The sequence below is a fragment of the Lactuca sativa genome, chromosome 4, assembly GCF_002870075.4.
Source record: "Lactuca sativa cultivar Salinas chromosome 4, Lsat_Salinas_v11, whole genome shotgun sequence".
NCBI lineage: Eukaryota > Viridiplantae > Streptophyta > Magnoliopsida > Asterales > Asteraceae > Lactuca > Lactuca sativa.
Genome location: NC_056626.2, coordinates 170,392,537 through 170,409,402, shown reverse-complemented (window position 1 = coordinate 170,409,402; position 16,866 = coordinate 170,392,537). Strand labels below are relative to the sequence as shown.

At 36.2% G+C, this 16,866-nt stretch overlaps 1 protein-coding gene across 1 annotated transcript; it reads right to left on the bottom strand.

The window, feature by feature from the left end:
* Positions 1-14,456: 14,456 nt before the first annotated feature.
* LOC111906866 (60S ribosomal protein L28-2) lies at positions 14,457-15,638 on the bottom strand. The gene is made up of 4 exons (XM_023902646.2): positions 15,510-15,638; positions 15,253-15,413; positions 14,874-15,037; positions 14,457-14,767 (listed from the first exon to the last, which is right to left on the bottom strand). The coding sequence occupies exons 2-4, from the start codon at positions 15,398-15,400 to the stop codon at positions 14,627-14,629; spliced, it is 453 nt and encodes a 150-aa protein (XP_023758414.1). The 5' UTR covers positions 15,401-15,413; positions 15,510-15,638; the 3' UTR covers positions 14,457-14,626.
* Between the last annotated feature and the right edge of the window lie 1,228 nt (positions 15,639-16,866).

Genomic DNA, 16,866 nt, shown 5'->3' with positions numbered 1-16,866 from the left:
CTAGGGCGAGGCAGTGTCTACGGCAGGGCTGTAAAGGTTTTGTGGCGTATGTGATGGATACGCGGGAGGTTTCCGAGAAACCGAAGTCAGTTGAGGAAGTTCCGGTGGTGCGCGAATTTTCAGATGTCTTTCCCGAGGAGTTGCCGGGAGTACCGCCTGTGAGGCAAGTAGAGTTTAGTATTGATCTGGTTCCGGGGGCAGCGCCTATTGCTAAAGTGCCCTATCGTCTTGCACCTCCAGAGATGCAAGAGTTGTCTTCGCAACTCCAGGAATTGCTGGGAAAGGGATTCATTCGGCCGAGCAGCTCGCCATGGGGAGCACCTATTCTGTTCGTCAAAAAGAAGGATGGTTCACACCGGATGTGCATTGATTACCGGGAGTTGAAGAAGCTAACGGTCAAGAACCGTTACCCGTTGCCGAGGATCGATGATTTATTCGATCAGTTGCAGGGAGCGTCTTGGTTTTCCAAGATCGATCTGAGGTCGGGTTACCATCAGGTGAGAGTACGGGATGAAGATGTCCAGAAGACAGCGTTTAGGACGCGATATGGGCATTATGAGTTTGTGGTGATGCCTTTTGGACTCACCAATGCCCCGGCTGTGTTCATGGATCTCATGAACAGGGTATGCAGGCCGATGTTGGATCGGTCGGTGATCGTATTTATCGACGACATTCTGGTGTATTCGAGATCGAGAGAGCAGCATGAGGAGCATTTGAGGGAGGTCCTTGAGGTATTGAGGTCGGAGAAGCTTTATGCAAAGTTCTCCAAATGTGACTTCTGGTTGCGGGAGGTCCAGTTTCTAGGACATGTAGTTAATCAGAAAGGGATATTGGTCGATCCGGCCAAGGTTGAGGCGGTGATGAGTTGGGAGGTGCCGAAGTCACCCTCTGAGATCAGAAGTTTCCTTGGGTTGGCAGGGTATTATCGGAGATTCATCAAGGATTTCTCCAAGATCGCAATGCCACTCACCAGATTGACCCGAAAGGGTGTTACGTTCTCATGGGGGCCCGAGCAGCAGACCTCCTTTGAGACACTTCGCCAGAGATTGTGCGAAGCCCCGGTATTAGCTCTCCCAGAAGGGATGGAAGATTTCGTGGTATATTGCGACGCATCGATTTCGGGATTGGGTGCAGTGTTGATGCAGAGGGGTCATGTGATAGCTTATGCCTCGAGGCAGCTGAAGCCTCATGAGGCGAGATATCCCACGCATGATTTAGAGCTGGGAGCAGTAGTGTTCGCTCTCAAGATTTGGCGTCACTACTTGTATGGGGTTCGATGTACGATATACACGGACCATAAGAGTTTGAAGTATCTGATGGATCAACCCAACCTAAATATGCGTCAAAGGAGGTGGTGGGATGTGGTCAAGGATTATGATTGTGAGATCCTGTACCACCCAGGCAAGGCTAATGTGGTAGCCGATGCATTGAGCCGCAGGGCGGAGAGCACTCCATTGCGAGATGTGTGCTTGAGACTGACCGTGATGACTCCTGTATTGGACGATATTCGTAGGGCACAGGCTGAGGCTGTGCGACCAGAAATGCAGAAGAAAGAGCGGGTTGTGGGGTTAATCTCAGAGTTTGTTAAGGATGGTCGAGGCCTTATGACGTTTCGGGGTCGGATTTGGGTGCCGTTCGTGGGCGGTACGCGTATTACGTTGATGGAAGAGGCTCATAAATCGAAATTCTCGATTCATCCCGGTGCTACAAAGATGTATTTGGATCTAAGGAAGGAATATTGGTGGCCCTGTATGAAGAGGGACGTGGCATGGTTCGTTGAGAGGTGCTTGACCTGTCGTAGGGTTAAGGCTGAGCACCAGAGACCGCATGGCAAGTTACAGCCATTGGAGATCCCCGAGTGGAAGTGGGAACAGATCGCCATGGATTTTATCACCAAATTGCCAAGGACTACTAGGGGAGTAGACGCAATTTGGGTGATCGTGGATAGGTTGACAAAGAGTGCACACTTCCTTGCCATCAGTGAGAGTTCTTCGGCGGAAAAGTTAGCGGAGATATACGTGAAAGAGGTGGTATCTCGGCACGGAGTGCCGATCTCGATTGTGTCGGACCGCGATGTGCGCTTCACTTCCAGGTTCTGGAAGAAATTCCACGAGGAGCTGGGTACTAAGTTGCACTTTAGTACCGCATACCATCCCCAGACAGACGGTCAGAGCGAGCGGACGATTCAGACGCTGGAGGACATGCTCCGAGCGTGTGTGTTAGACTTCGGGGGTAGTTGGGATGCGTACTTACCATTGGCGGAGTTCTCCTACAACAACAGCCATCATTCGAGCATAGGTATGCCGCCTTTCGAGCTGTTGTATGGTAGGAGGTGCCGGACTCCCATTTGCTGGGGAGAAGTGGGACAGAGAGTAATGGGCAGCACGGAGATCGTGCTCCAGACGTCAGAACAGATTCAGCGAGTGAGACAAAGGTTATTGACTGCCCAGAGCCGACAGAAGAGTTATGCAGACAGGCGCCGATCCGAGCTTGAATTTCAAGTCGGCGACTACGTTCTCCTGAAGGTCTCTCCTTGGAAAGGAGTGATTCGATTCAGGAAGAGAGGCAAATTGGGACCCCGGTATATTGGGCCATTTCGTGTGATTGCAAGGATAGGCCGGGTAGCCTACCGGTTGGAGTTACCAGCGGAGTTGGGTCAGATCCATGACACTTTTCATGTGTCGCAGTTGAGGAAATGCATAGCCGATGAGTCGGCAGTGGTTCCACTGGAAGATATTCAGGTGGATGCGAGCCTGAATTACGCGGAGAGACCAGTGGCGATCAAGGATCGGAAGATCAAGGTTCTGAGGAACAAGGAAGTACCTCTGGTGCTAGTTCAATGGCAACACCGTAGGGGATCGGAATTGACTTGGGAGCCGGAACGTGAGATGCGGGAGCAGCATCCGGAACTATTTGCAGAGTGAGACTTCGAGGGCGAAGTCTAATCCAAGTGGGGGAGAGTTGTAACAGCCCGGAACCTCAGGTATTATTAAATTATGTTTTTAGGGTGATTTAAAAGGGGGACTCGGCGAGTTGGAGCCTAGACTCGCCGAGTAGGATCGCAGACTTGGTCGCGGGATCGCGACGGGACTCGACGAGTCCAGGCATGGACTCGGCGAGTCGACGCTGTTCAGCAGAAACCCTAACCGTTCAGTTTGATCGTATATAACGCCTCTTAGGCCGTCATTTGCAGTCTTTTGATCGATTGAAAGGGACCCTAATTGTTGTGGACGGCTAGGGCAAGAGAGAAAGCTATTGGAACTTGGAGGAACTTGCTAGGCAAGAAGAAGAAGAAATTGGCCAAAGGAATATCAAGGGGGATCAAGTTCTGAGGTTTGGAGAACACAGAAGGAACGTTCTCAGGTAATATTCGGACCAAAATCTGTTATCTTGATGTGTCTATGAGTTTAGGGTTTATGAAACCCATTTAGGGAGTAGATGGGTTATTATGTTGTTACCCAAACGCTTTTACCCCCAGTAATGAGATGTTTAGATGTCCAGAGGGTCCCATGGTTGTATACCTTGGGGCCATACGTGATTCAGGAAGCAGTTACTCGTCTGCATGGCATGGACTCGCCGAGTTGTTCTTCAGACTCGGCGAGTAGCTTGAAGATGTACTGGGACTCGCCGAGTTGTTCTTCAGACTCGGCGAGTGGAGTCGGGGTGGCCCCGCGATTCTTCCAGGAGTAACTCGTCGGGTCGAGGTGGGTACTCGACGAGCAGATAAGGAATCTCAGAAAGTTGAAAGACGTCTAGACTCGCCGAGTCGCCATGGGACTCGCCGAGTCCAGTCGAGTTGACCGTTGACCAGAGTTGACCTAAGTCTGACTTCTTAGGGATAGTCACACCTAGCTGTTATGAGTGTTAATGAGTTATGTAATGTTATAGGAGGGTTGTAGCTCGTTGGTTGTGCGCGAGTGATTTCAGGAGTTGCTAGCTTTCAGCATTTTCGAGGTGAGTCTTCTCACTATACCGTACCCGGAAGGGTTTGACTGTGTGACCGGAAGGTCGGATATGATATGTGATATGTATGCTATATGTGGTAAGCTAAGTGTTATATGGATATGTATGCTGTATGTGGTAAGTTAAGTATTATATGTGCTATGTATGATATGTGGGCCGGAAGGCAATATGTTACGGGCCGGAAGGCGATTATGTTATGGGCCGGAAGGCGTTGTAATGAGGACCAGAAGGTCAGGGCCTGGAAAGGCGTATGTGTGTAAGTGTATATTGGGGAACTCACTAAGCATTTATGCTTACAGTTGTTGTGTATGTATGTATTTCAGGTACCAGCGAGGACCGTGGGAAGGCGCCGGCATGATCGATACACACTGAAGATTGTTTTAGGATCTTGGGAGTTGAATAATTGTATTGACTGAATAATTATACTTTTTATGCCTTAATTTTAATGGAAAATATTATGTTTTCAAAATGAAAAATTTGTTTGAAAAATTTGAGTTGTTACATATTTAATTAATGAAATGACTAAAGCTAATTTATGTTGGTAATTTTAGTATTATCAACATATTTTAATGTGATTATTATTGCCGTCGAGACAATTTGAGTTCAATTTACTATCCAAGACTCGAGGTGATGAGTGCACTGTTAAATGTGAACTTAAGTATACGAGGGTCCGGGGGCAACCCCCTTGTAACAGCCCAAAATCCAGGTAAGCTTTATGGTCCTTCTATTTTGAAAGTTGGCAAATTTAGTCCTTTGAGTTGTATGTTGAATTGGCGAGTACGCTGGACGTACTGGGGTGTGCGCCGCGCGTACTCACGCGCTTAATTTGGACGCGGACTTGACCGAGTACGCTGGGCGTACTCAGGGGTACGCTGGGCGTAGTGAGCGCAGATGCAAACCCTAATTTCTGGCTTGTGCACTATAAAAGGAACATGTGGCCCTTTGCCCTAGCCACCATATTCCTTGAGTGAGTCCCTTGAGAGCTGAGATCCGTGCCTTAGCCTGTGTGTGTATGTTTTGAGGTTGGAGCTAACTTTTCAAGGTGAAGAAGGGAAGGAGGAGCCATTGTTGGTGCTAGAAGTGGAAGAACAAGTGTAGATCCGTGCTCTACAGTGGTTGGAGATCTCTTTTGAGGTAAAAAGCTCAGAGCTTTCCTTGTTCTTCTTAAGTTTTGCTTTTTGGGACCATTTTAGGGTTTTTGGGTCCAAAGTTTGAGACTTTATGTGCAAATAGTCTCCATGAGCATGATTCTGGCCTCTTCTAGTGTGTTTGATGTTAAGGGTTCATAAAAATCCAGTCTTGGTCGTGGATCTAGTATCATGCATGAGTTATAGTCCTATTATGGAAAGAGAAATGGTGTTTTGAACACAAAGTGACCTCTACAGCCATGCAAAGGCATAAAAGTCTCGACTTTATGGGTTAAGTCGTATAAAAGGAGTCGGATCTGGAGTTTGGACGAAAGTCTTAACAGATTAAGGTCTGAATGAGTGGGATAAGGGAACTGGGTGTTACGCTGGGTGTAATCCCAGTACGCGCGGCGTAGAGTGTCGCGTACCCTGATTCTGTGGAAGCTCCGGGTACGCCCAACGTACATGTTGGTACGCGCAACGTAACCCAGAGAGGGTTGACTTTTGTTGACTTTTAGGGTTTGGTCAACTCTAGTGTATTTGAGCCTAGCAGGGGGTAAAATGGTCTTTTACCCTTCCTAAGAGTGTTTAGAGAGTTTGGTCTAGCCTTGGGAAATTATGTTGATGACGAGTGTGTATTTCATATGATTAGGCGGAGGCTAGGTCCTATTCACCGAGTTTAAGGTTTTCCAAGTTACCGAGTTACGCGAGGTGAGTCTTCTCACTATACGTTACCTTGAGTGGTATTCTAAGTTGACCAGAGGGTATTATGTGCTATGTATGAGAATATGTGTTATATTAGAGATTACATGCTATGTGTTATTTGTATGCTGTATGATTATATAGACCGGACCGGAGGGTCCAACGATTCAGACCGGGCCAGAGGGCCCAATGAGCTATGACTGGACCGGAGGGTCCGACGAGCTGCGGGACTGGAGGGTCCCGCTGAGACATCTTGACCGGAGGGTCGGGTTTAGCCTCGAGTGGCGTATTTGTGGTATGTGGTATTTTGGGGAACTCACTAAGCATTTATGCTTACAATTGTTGTGTTTGATGTCTCAGGTACCAGCGAGGACCGTGGGAAGGCGACGGCTTGACTCGTACACACCCACACCGATGGAGTTCACATTAGAGAGATCTTGAGATTTGTTTTGAAAACACTGTTGTTTTGGATTTGAGATTATGATATGATATACATTTTGTGGTTTAAAAATTAAAAATTAAATTGGAAATTTTACGTTGTTACACCCCTGGCGGGGTCTAAAGGCATCGCCCTGAAACCTAAACGGATTTATATATAAGAAAAAAGTCCAACCATAAATTTTCCCACCAAAACCTGTTGATGACATCATGGTGATGTATGCCTCACTTGTGTCCAGAAACTACCCCTTTTAGTGTCAATTTAGTGTAACCAACATTTAATTACGTTTCTTTTCTTGTATAAAAGCAAGGTAATTGTTACAGGAAAATGGATGATCATTTATAGATACAAAATTGATCTTTTCCTATTATCTGTCTCTCAAGAACACAAAACTGATTTTTTGATATTATCCAGGCCCGGTGATGAGGCTGTGCAACCTGTGCACATGCATAGGGCCTTTATTTTTTAGGGGCCTATTTTTTTTAATACTACTATATTCAATTTTGGGCAGGCCCAAAGTCAATGCAAAAAATTCAAGTATTAGTTCACGTACGTAGGCACAAGACCGCGTGAGCAATTGAGCATCACATCGACAACAAGTCAACAACTTAGGCAGCGAAACAAGCAAACAACGACAACAACATTCAAGGGTAACAATTCAACAACTGAAGCACTCAGCCACAGGAAGTGAGAAACAGTAATCATGACTCAATCAGTCAAATGCTTGGAATCACAAAATCAGGTAAAGGAATAAACGATTATGATCAGATTTATGAATTACATAATTAGTTTTACAGTTTATTAATTAGAGTTTTAGACAATTATCATTATCACAAATTCATAATTTTATTAGATTTAGTTTTATTAGTTTTAATGTTTTATCATTATCAGTTTAACAATTTTCCTTGAAATTTTGATTCTTGAATACTTGAAATCTTGAATGTTGAATCATGATTCATGAATGAATGTTGTCATTGTTGGAATGGAATAATTTGATTCTAATAGAATGTCACAACCAAAGAAGGAAATCTAAACAGGGCTTGGCTTAACAGGACAAAAAACTTGAGAATCAATTCTCTTGATTCTAGAAGAACTAAACACAACTTAACGGAAAAAATTACCTAGATAGAAACAGAACAAGGGAGAAAAAAGTTTTCTGGAAAATTACTAGTTGGAATCCTAAACAAACTCAAAAAACTTAAAATTGAAATGTTTTCCCAAAATACCCCTGGTTCTATATTGTCCCGGATTTTGAATTACTCATTAAAATACTAAGATTTTGCTACGTTTATTGCTATAATGTTTATCAATGTTTAAAAAAAAATAGTTTATGTAATTTAATTCGTTACACGTTAATGCTTAAGGGCCTTTTTTTTCCACCTCGTCCCGGGCATTTGAATCCTCAGGACCGGTCCTGATATTATCCCACTTTTAATATTATCCACATCATATTTTTGATATTATCCCACTTCTGACTATAAGGGGTGGGGTGACTTATAGATTTCGGAAAATGATATAATCACGATCCAAGTAATATCCAAGTATTACTGTTATTCTGAAATCCTTATATCTAATAAATTATGCCGATAAAAAAGAATAACATCAGTTATTATAATTTATAACGTTAGTAAGTATTGTTAAATCATCAATGTATAATTTATAATTTATATTTTATATTTTTTTTAATCATAAATAAATAATTTTATAAAGATTTTAAATCAATCTGTACAATTTGATTATCAAATCATTCTGTCTACACATAATATAGTATTTTGAAACTAAGTATCGGTTGAGTGAGTTTGAACACGTATAAAACTGCTCCCAAACAAATGTATATATTAATAGTATCTTTTGTGGATGTGGTTGGAGAAAGCGCTTCAAATTGGTTGAACTAGATGCAAATTTCGATTTATCATCCTACGTAGGGTTGAAATAAACCGAACGAACATGAATGGATGTTTGTTTGTGTTCGTTCGTATAAATTTAAAGGATAAACGAACGAACACGAACAATTAAACAAACAAATTTCTATGTTCGTGTTTGTTTGTTAAGAAATTTAGTTTGTTTGTGTTCGTTTATGTTCGTTCATTTAACTGTTAAACGAACACAACTGAACATAACGAACACCAACACAAACGAGCTTAAGCGAACATAACTTAACATTAAATAACATAAACAAATAAACTTAAATAAACATAAACAAACAAATAGATTTGAAATTAAACAAACAAATGCATACAAATAAATAAATGAACGTAAACAAACAAAAAACGAACATAAATAAACGAATGTAAACAAAACATAATTGAACGAATAAGAACATTGTTTATGTTCGTTCGTTTAACTAAATAAACAATATATCTTGTTCAGATCCGTTTGTTTATTAAATAAACGAACATAAACAAATTTCGCTTACAACTCTAATCTTATGGATATGTTAATAGGAGTTATGTTTTATTTGTAATTGGGGGAACGAGTAAAACTATAAAATTTAATGAAGAATGATTATTTAAATCTCTTTTTAAATTGGTTTATCATAAAAGTTAATTTATTATTATAATTATATAATATCTATTAATCAAATCCCTATTCTAATCTACCTATCTTTTATAATCCACATGTGAATTTTCTACACAATATTACTCCCACGTGTCCTTTTAATAGATGTCTACGTCACTTTTTCCCACCCATTTTCTTTAGCATTACAATACCAGATTTTCTGTAATTGTTGGTAGACAATTATGTATTGATCTTGGTCATTTAATTAGTTCTCATTTAAATCTCCTAAAATCTTTCATGTACAGTTCACAAATTTAGATTTATTTGTGAAATTTGAATACTTTCCATGATAATCTCTACCCTTATTGTATCCATGATGCTTCGATGTACCTTTCTTCTCCAGCACCCCTGTTGAAAACCTCCATGCACCAGCCCTCTCCCACACACTACAACCACCACTCTCTACCAACCCTAACCCTATAATTGACCATCATTTCTTCCCCTGCCACCACTCAATAACAACAGTAACCCTTGAATTGAAAATCGTTGCTTCCTCCACATGCACATCCTACTTAGATTGAACAGATTGTCTATGTGTTTCCATTGAATCGAAGATCCTCAACACTTTTGCTCTGCCTCTTTCATCTCATTAATTGATTGCCAAATTGTAATTTCATGACATTATTCTGTCAAGTTTTGTACACCTCATTTTTTCTAAACCTAACACGATATAAATTTTATTAGGGGTGGAATTGGTATGGTACCAATTCATTTTTCTCTAAACCGTGTACCGTACCAACTATAATTGGTATAAAAAAATTTCTACCGGTACCGTACCAAGTATACTTGGTACCAATTTATTTGGTTACCAACATGTTTGGTTGGTACAAATTGGTAATGGTATATACCAACTTCTTTTAATTTTTTATTGTAACATTTAAAAATAAGCAAAGACATCGAGATTTTGATGTTTAGTATAGAAATTAGTTACGTTGTTCTTTTTGTTTACAAAAGAACTCTATTAAAATAAAGACATCGAGATTTTAATGTTTAGTATAGAAATTAGTTACGTAGTTCTTTTTATTTACAAAAGAATTATACTAAATAACGCTAAAATAACGTTTTAACTTTGTGCTTTAACGTGGTAATAACTATCGACTAATACAATCAAATGACTAATATAATATTATTAAAACTGTAAACACTAAACACAATTAATAGTTGAAATATACGATTTCATTTATATATATATATATATATATATATATATATATATATATATATATATATATATATATATATATATATATATATATATATATATATATAATAAATTGGTTGGTACGGTATTACCATGGTATTCAAATTTTTGTATCATTACCGTACCAACATTGATCAATTGGTACGGTACTACCAACCAAACATGTTGGCTACCAAATATATTGGCTACCAAGTTTATTGGTTCGGTTGGTAACATGTTGGTTGGTTTTCCGTGGTACAATTTTGTCAGCCCTAAATTTTATGGTTTATACACCATGTAACTCAAATTACCAAATATTACATATGCTTTATTAGTTATATGTTGAAGATGGTGATGAGGGTGAGCCAATATCAAAAGTTAGAAAATTGTACACGATAGCTCATGTGGTGGAATCATTGGGAAGGGCAGATCCATGACTAGGTAAGAAATGATTAGGTAAGAATGTTTCAATATGAGCTATTACTTTTGACATATAAAAGTCGTGACAGCTTAAAACTTCCATTTTTGATATCTTATTACAAGGACTTCACTGAAGATTCTGAAGCTAACATTAAGATCTCACATCAGGATCACAACTATATTTGATTAAATGATAGGATGGTAATAGTAATTGGCACCCTAAAACAACTGGTGCAAGCTATTAATCCGATTTTATAAAAAATATCTGAAGATCTCTACTATTTATACAGTCATAGCAGCACAAACCGAATGTTATCAAAGGACATAGAAACACTCGAGTAAGCTTGAATCCAATTGCGTTTCTTTCGTTCTTCTTTTATCCCCATTAAAACCACAAGCAAAACGGGCAGTTCTTTGTTATTGTCGCATATCAGTTAACTGGTTTTATTAGTAAAATCTTTTCACTTTTATCTTATTTTTTTTGTTTTTCTTCGTGGGTTTGGTCTTACTTATTACATCTATGTTCTTAACCAACTCCCATATAAAATATTGATAGTTTAGTCTTTCTTTCTTATTGTAATGTCCATGATTTAGTGTTTGTTGTGTTTATGGTTATCTAATGTACTTATTGCTTGATTGAAGGAGTAAATTGAACAGTCAATCAGCAGAGATTAATATCAATGGGAATAGGGGAGGGGTTCACATGAAAAAGGATTTTCTTACGATAAGTTAACCTTGGAATCGTGGCGGGATTAAGTAGTAATAAGTTGCATCTTTAGTTTAAGCTACTATTATGAATTAATGGGTAGTTTTTTATTTTAGAGTTCTTAAATAGAATCGGGATTTATTGGATGATTAGATGATTTTAACTATTACGTTATATGATATACACTAAACGAGACAATGGTTTACACCATGTATCTTTTATGCAATATCCTCTCCTTCATCAACAGGCATGTCCGCCATAAACGGTTCAAAAGGTATTGTAAACTGAAAATACGTTCATTTTTTGTCTTCTTTGTTTAAAGTTTTTAATTTTTAAGTTATGTAAACTGCAGAGAATAGGAAACTCACAATCAGAAAGAAGTTAGGGAACTGTCGTTCACATTCAAACTTGTATTGTCTTGAACAAGATCATGGTTGCTACAATTGAGTTTCTGTTATGTAATTTTTAGGTCCATTTAAGTTAAATAAAACACTTTATTCCATTTTTTTTGTTTTGATACAAGACATTGCTGATTACAAGCCATTTGGCTATGAAAGGGAAAGCCAGATGGTAAAAGAAAAGAATATAAGGATTATGGAAGTGTAATCTGAAAGTTTGGTTGATGAAATGATGAATACATCATATAAATAAATTTTTTTTGTATTGCAAGGAATAAAGAAAGGGCAAGATGGTCATTTGAACTTAAACGAGGTTTTATTTTATAAAATATGGCTTGTTTTGAAAGCGGATTTTTATTTGTTGTACTTTGCTAATTTTAAAGTTGTATACAAACAAGTATTTATAAATTTTTTGATTAATTATTATTAATTTTAACTATCAATATTCATTTAATTTGTTAACTGTGGTTTCCATAGGTTATAACCTAGTAAAAGAATAGATTTATTCTCATTTTGCCATGTGTCACACTATTAAGTCTCCTAATTAATATTATGTCACTTCTCACCTATTGATTCTTTTCCATTTTAAATTTCAAAGTTTAAATTTTTCACTCTAATTACATTAAGTTAATAACATTAAAATAAAAATTGAAATAAAGTTAATACAAATTATAAGTTGATATAATTTCATGTATTTAATTAAATCAACGATTATAATTTTATATAACTAAAAAAATCTCTTAATTAATAATTTATTTAAAATAATTGATTAATAACTTTCATTCTTTAATATGAAAGTTTAATTAATTTTGTAACGATTGTTCTCCCATGTTATAAAGTAATTGCTATAATAATGACATAATTCATTTAAAAATAATTAAGAAAAGATTTTGAATGATTTAAGACGTTGGAAATTTTCACCCCCAATTAAGATTCTTGCTAGAACTAGGGATTCCAAGTATAAGGTTGTTAAATTATGGAATATTATGTCACTTCTCACCTTGATTCTTCTCCATTTTAAATTTCAAAGTTTAATTTTTCACTCTAATTACATTAAGTTAATAACATTAGAATAAAAATTAAAATAAAGTTAATACAAATTATAAGTTGATATACTTTCATGTATTTAATTAAATCAACGATTATAATTTTATATAACTAAAAAAATCTTTTAATTAATAATTTATTTAAAAAAATTGATTAATAACTTTCATTCTTTAATATGAAAGTTTAATTAATTTTGTAACCATTGTTCTCCCAGGTTATAAAGTAATTGCTATAATAATAACATAATTCATTTAAAAATAATTAAGAAAAGATTTTGAATGATTTAAGACGTTGGAAATTTTCACCCCCAATTAAGATTCTTGCTAGAACCAGGGATTCCAAGTATAAGGTTGTTAAATTATGGACCTGAAGTGACATAACTAATATTATGTCACTTCTCACATATTGATTCTTCTCCATTTTAAATTTCAAAGTTTAAATTTTTCACTCTAATTACATTAAGTTAATAACATTAGAATAAAAATTAAAATAAAGTTAATACAAATTATAAGTTGATATAATGTCATGTATTTAATTAAATCAACGATTATAATTTTATATAACTAAAAAAAATCTCTTAATTAATAATTTATTTAAAATAATTGATTAATAACTTTCATTCTTTAATATGAAAGTTTAATTAATTTTGTAACTGTTGTTCTCCCATGTTATAAAGTAATTGCTATAATAATGACATAATTCATTTAAAAATAATTAAGAAAAGATTTTGAATGATATAAGACGGTTGGAAATTTTCACCCCCAATTAAGATTCTTGCTAGAACTAGAGATTCCAAGTATAAGGTTGTTAAATTATGGACCTGAAGTGACATAATTAATATTATGTCACTTCTCACCTATTGATTCTTCTTCATTTTAAATTTCAAAGTTTAAAATTTTTATTTTAATTATATTAAATTAATAACATTAAAATAAAAACTAAAATAAAGTTAATACAAATTATAAGAAAATATAACTTCATGTATTTATTTAAATCAACGATTATAATTTTATATAACTAAAAAAATATATTTTAATAAATTTATTTAAAATAATTGATTAACAACTTTGAGTCTTTAATATATAAGTTTAATTAATTTTATAATCATTGTTCGTTTTTAATATATAAATTTAATTAATTTTATAATCATTGTTCGTTATAAACTAGTTGCTATAATAATAACATATAATTCATTTAAAAATAATTAAAAAAAGATTTCGAGTGATTTAAGATGTTGGAAATTTTCCACCCCAATAAGATTCTTGTTAGAACTACCGAATTCCAAGTATAAGGTTGTTAAATTTTGGCCCAAGCAAGCATTGTTCCACATGAAGATGATCACATATTGCTTTGTGAGGAGATGCACATGACATTTTCGTGGCTGCGCGCAACGTTGTTCACGGCCCTCCATATGCCACCGTGGCTAATAATTTATTCCAAACGCTTTTTCCAAAGTATCATGGCCGTATGTATAACAAGGGATATTTATTTCATTTCAATAACACTTGCTAAGATAATAGCGAAATAACAAAAAAAAAATACACCTTAAGTTTGTGAAAAAAATACCAGCTTTACCCCAACATAACATTTATGTGTGTAGATGTTTTGTATTGTAGGCCATGTATATAATTAACATGTGGTTCATTTGCATATTCATGTTCATGTGTTTATGATCCTATACATTCATCGTCTTAGACTAACAACAAACAAACATATACAAGGTAATTTGTTAAGCTAATAAATATTAACAAAACATTCATTCATTTGTGTGTTTATGTTCAATGGCATGTTCAGTTAAAAACTCAAATAAACACACAGGAACAACCCTAATTTGTGTTTTGTTCAATTCTTTTACAACCCTAATCAACACCAACACACAAAACTGCTTAAAAAAGACAGGCATATGCCTCACAAATAATAAGCAATAGTTAAAGACTTTCATAACCAGGCCAAAAACCATCAAAATTGTATTCTGAAAATTGGTGTAAACCAAAACGAGTTGCACATTTAACTATCCTCATGCAAACCAAACATTAATATGATTGAATAACAAGATAATTATGATAAAAATATCAGATCAGAGCTTCATTTCCTACCACCAACCTTGTAAGCCTGTCTGTTCTTCTTCTTCACACCAGATTTTGAGACCTTAAGACTCCTGCTCACAGCACTCAACCTAGCAAGTGCAGCCTTCTTCAAATCTGGCCTGTAATAGTTATCTCCCACCTATTCAAAATAAACCAGCATCATACAACTCTCAGATCATATAAACTGCAGAATCAGTTAAGAGCTACATACAGACTGTTTTTTTTTTTCCAAAAATGGGGTTTACCTGGTTTGAAACTGCCTTTGCCATGCGGTAGAACTCCTTTTTCATAATGGATTTGTTAAGCAAACTTGCAGGTTTTCCCTGTTTCTTGGTTTTAGTCGTTGCAAGCAACACAGATTGATCTTTACCAGCTGGCTGGATAGTGACTGTCTTCTTGTTGGCTAGTCCTACAAGTATATTTCAAACAAACATACTGTAAAAATCTATCATTCAAATCAATAACCCCAAATTGTTGCGACAAAAAGCAAATCGATTTTGATTGGTTGTGAGTGGTAGAAAATATCAGTTTCTAGAAGGAAGCTGTGTACAAAAATCATGGAGAGCAAACGCTAGCGCGGAAATCGCAAACGAAAAAGAAAGTATTGATTGATGAAATGATTACCAGAGTGTTTGTATGAGTTGAGATTGTAGAGATTATTAGGCTCTTTGCTAAACTGAACGCTTTGATTTCCATTGCCGAACTCCTTCACGAGAAAAGAGTTGTTCTTCTTTACGATCTCCCATATCAGCTGCCCTGGTACTGTCGCCATTGCTCCTACTTCACTGCAAATCAGAGTCGATAACATTCAACATACAAACGACCTAACAAACCAAAATGTACGAACATAATTCGCCGTAGCTAAAGCTGAGATTACATACCGTTAGGGTTTTGCTAAGGCGGCGATTTCCCTTGTGAGAGTTCTTGAAGACGGATCATGGAGACGTAATTCTTCTATATATGCCTCCATCAAAACCCTAGCTTGGTTTTAATTTAGATCCTCATACTTTGATTATTTACAATTAAACCCCTCTGCTTTTTTAAACTCAGACGACCAATTTTGGACTGGGCTAACTTTTGGACTTGAGAATGAGGCCCAAATTCTTGTTATATGGATTATAAAATACTCCTTTTGAATTTTTGGCATTCCATGTTCAAAGTTCAAACCGTTAATATTAAGATGACTAAATTATAAAGAATGTAGCCTCTTTCATCTCTATTTGTAATTGAGTCTATAAAATTGGTAAATCATATCTTATTTGAGTAGCCTATTTGGAAGGTCAATTGCGGAATATTAGCTATATTTTGTGTCATAGTTTGAATCATGGACTTGTGTGAAATTTCACTTCTCAACCACTAGGCTCTCATCATGGCGCTTGTAATTTAGTCTATAAAATTTGTAACTAGGGGTACAATCCATGGCACGATACGACAACAATACATGATATAAAACAAAGCATTGGAAGAAATTCAAATTCAAATTCAAATTTTTGTTTGTGTTCGTGTCAAGTGTACAAACACGACATCATATCGTGTTGTGTTCGTGTTTGAGATTCGATACGATATTAACATGTGCTTGTCGTATTTTGTAAGATTAATTTTGAATTAAATAAAATAAAGATTTATTTTATTTTTTTTGTGTGTCGTTTTTATCAGTTTTTAATTGGGTTGTTTCCGTGTTAGTAAAACAAAGCACAACATCGTGTCATGTTATATTTGTGTTATATAAAAGTTGTTGTATCTTGTCATGTCAGCTAAAAACACAAAACAACTATCGATGTCACCCCTAACCGTAACCTCTTCATAATGCACTATCATTGGTTCTCCATATATATGATATTTTTTTTTTTACTTTTCCTCAGTTTTATACTATTTTTTTTTGTAAAATGTATCTCAGCCTAAGACTTTGTTTGCGCAATATTATTTTTGATGCAAAAATAGTCTTTCAATATAAGTAACACAAAAAAACATCTTCAAATGCTAAAAAAAAATAGTACTTTTTTTTTTTTTTTTTTTCATTTCACGGTTAATACTGGGACTGCACAGTGACCCATTTTACAAGTTTCTTGGTGCTAAATGTCGTCGTTTATAGAATTTCATAATGCCCACTACAAATCGCAATGGATCCCCTGCCAAATATGTGGTTATATTTAAGATTATGTTATTTATTTATTTTTTTTTGCTATTATTTGTTTAATAATTAAATTATACGACTATTTTTGTCATTTTCTCAAAAAA

Coding starts and splice junctions, on each gene's coding strand:
- LOC111906866 (XM_023902646.2), bottom strand. CDS start 15,400: ATGGCGACAGTACCAGGGCAGCTGATATGGGAGATCGTAAAGAAGAAC. Junction 15,038..15,252: donor CAACTCATACAAACACTCTG/GTAATCATTTCA, acceptor ATATACTTGTAG/GACTAGCCAACAAGAAGACA. Junction 14,768..14,873: donor CAAAGGCAGTTTCAAACCAG/GTAAACCCCATT, acceptor TATTTTGAATAG/GTGGGAGATAACTATTACAG.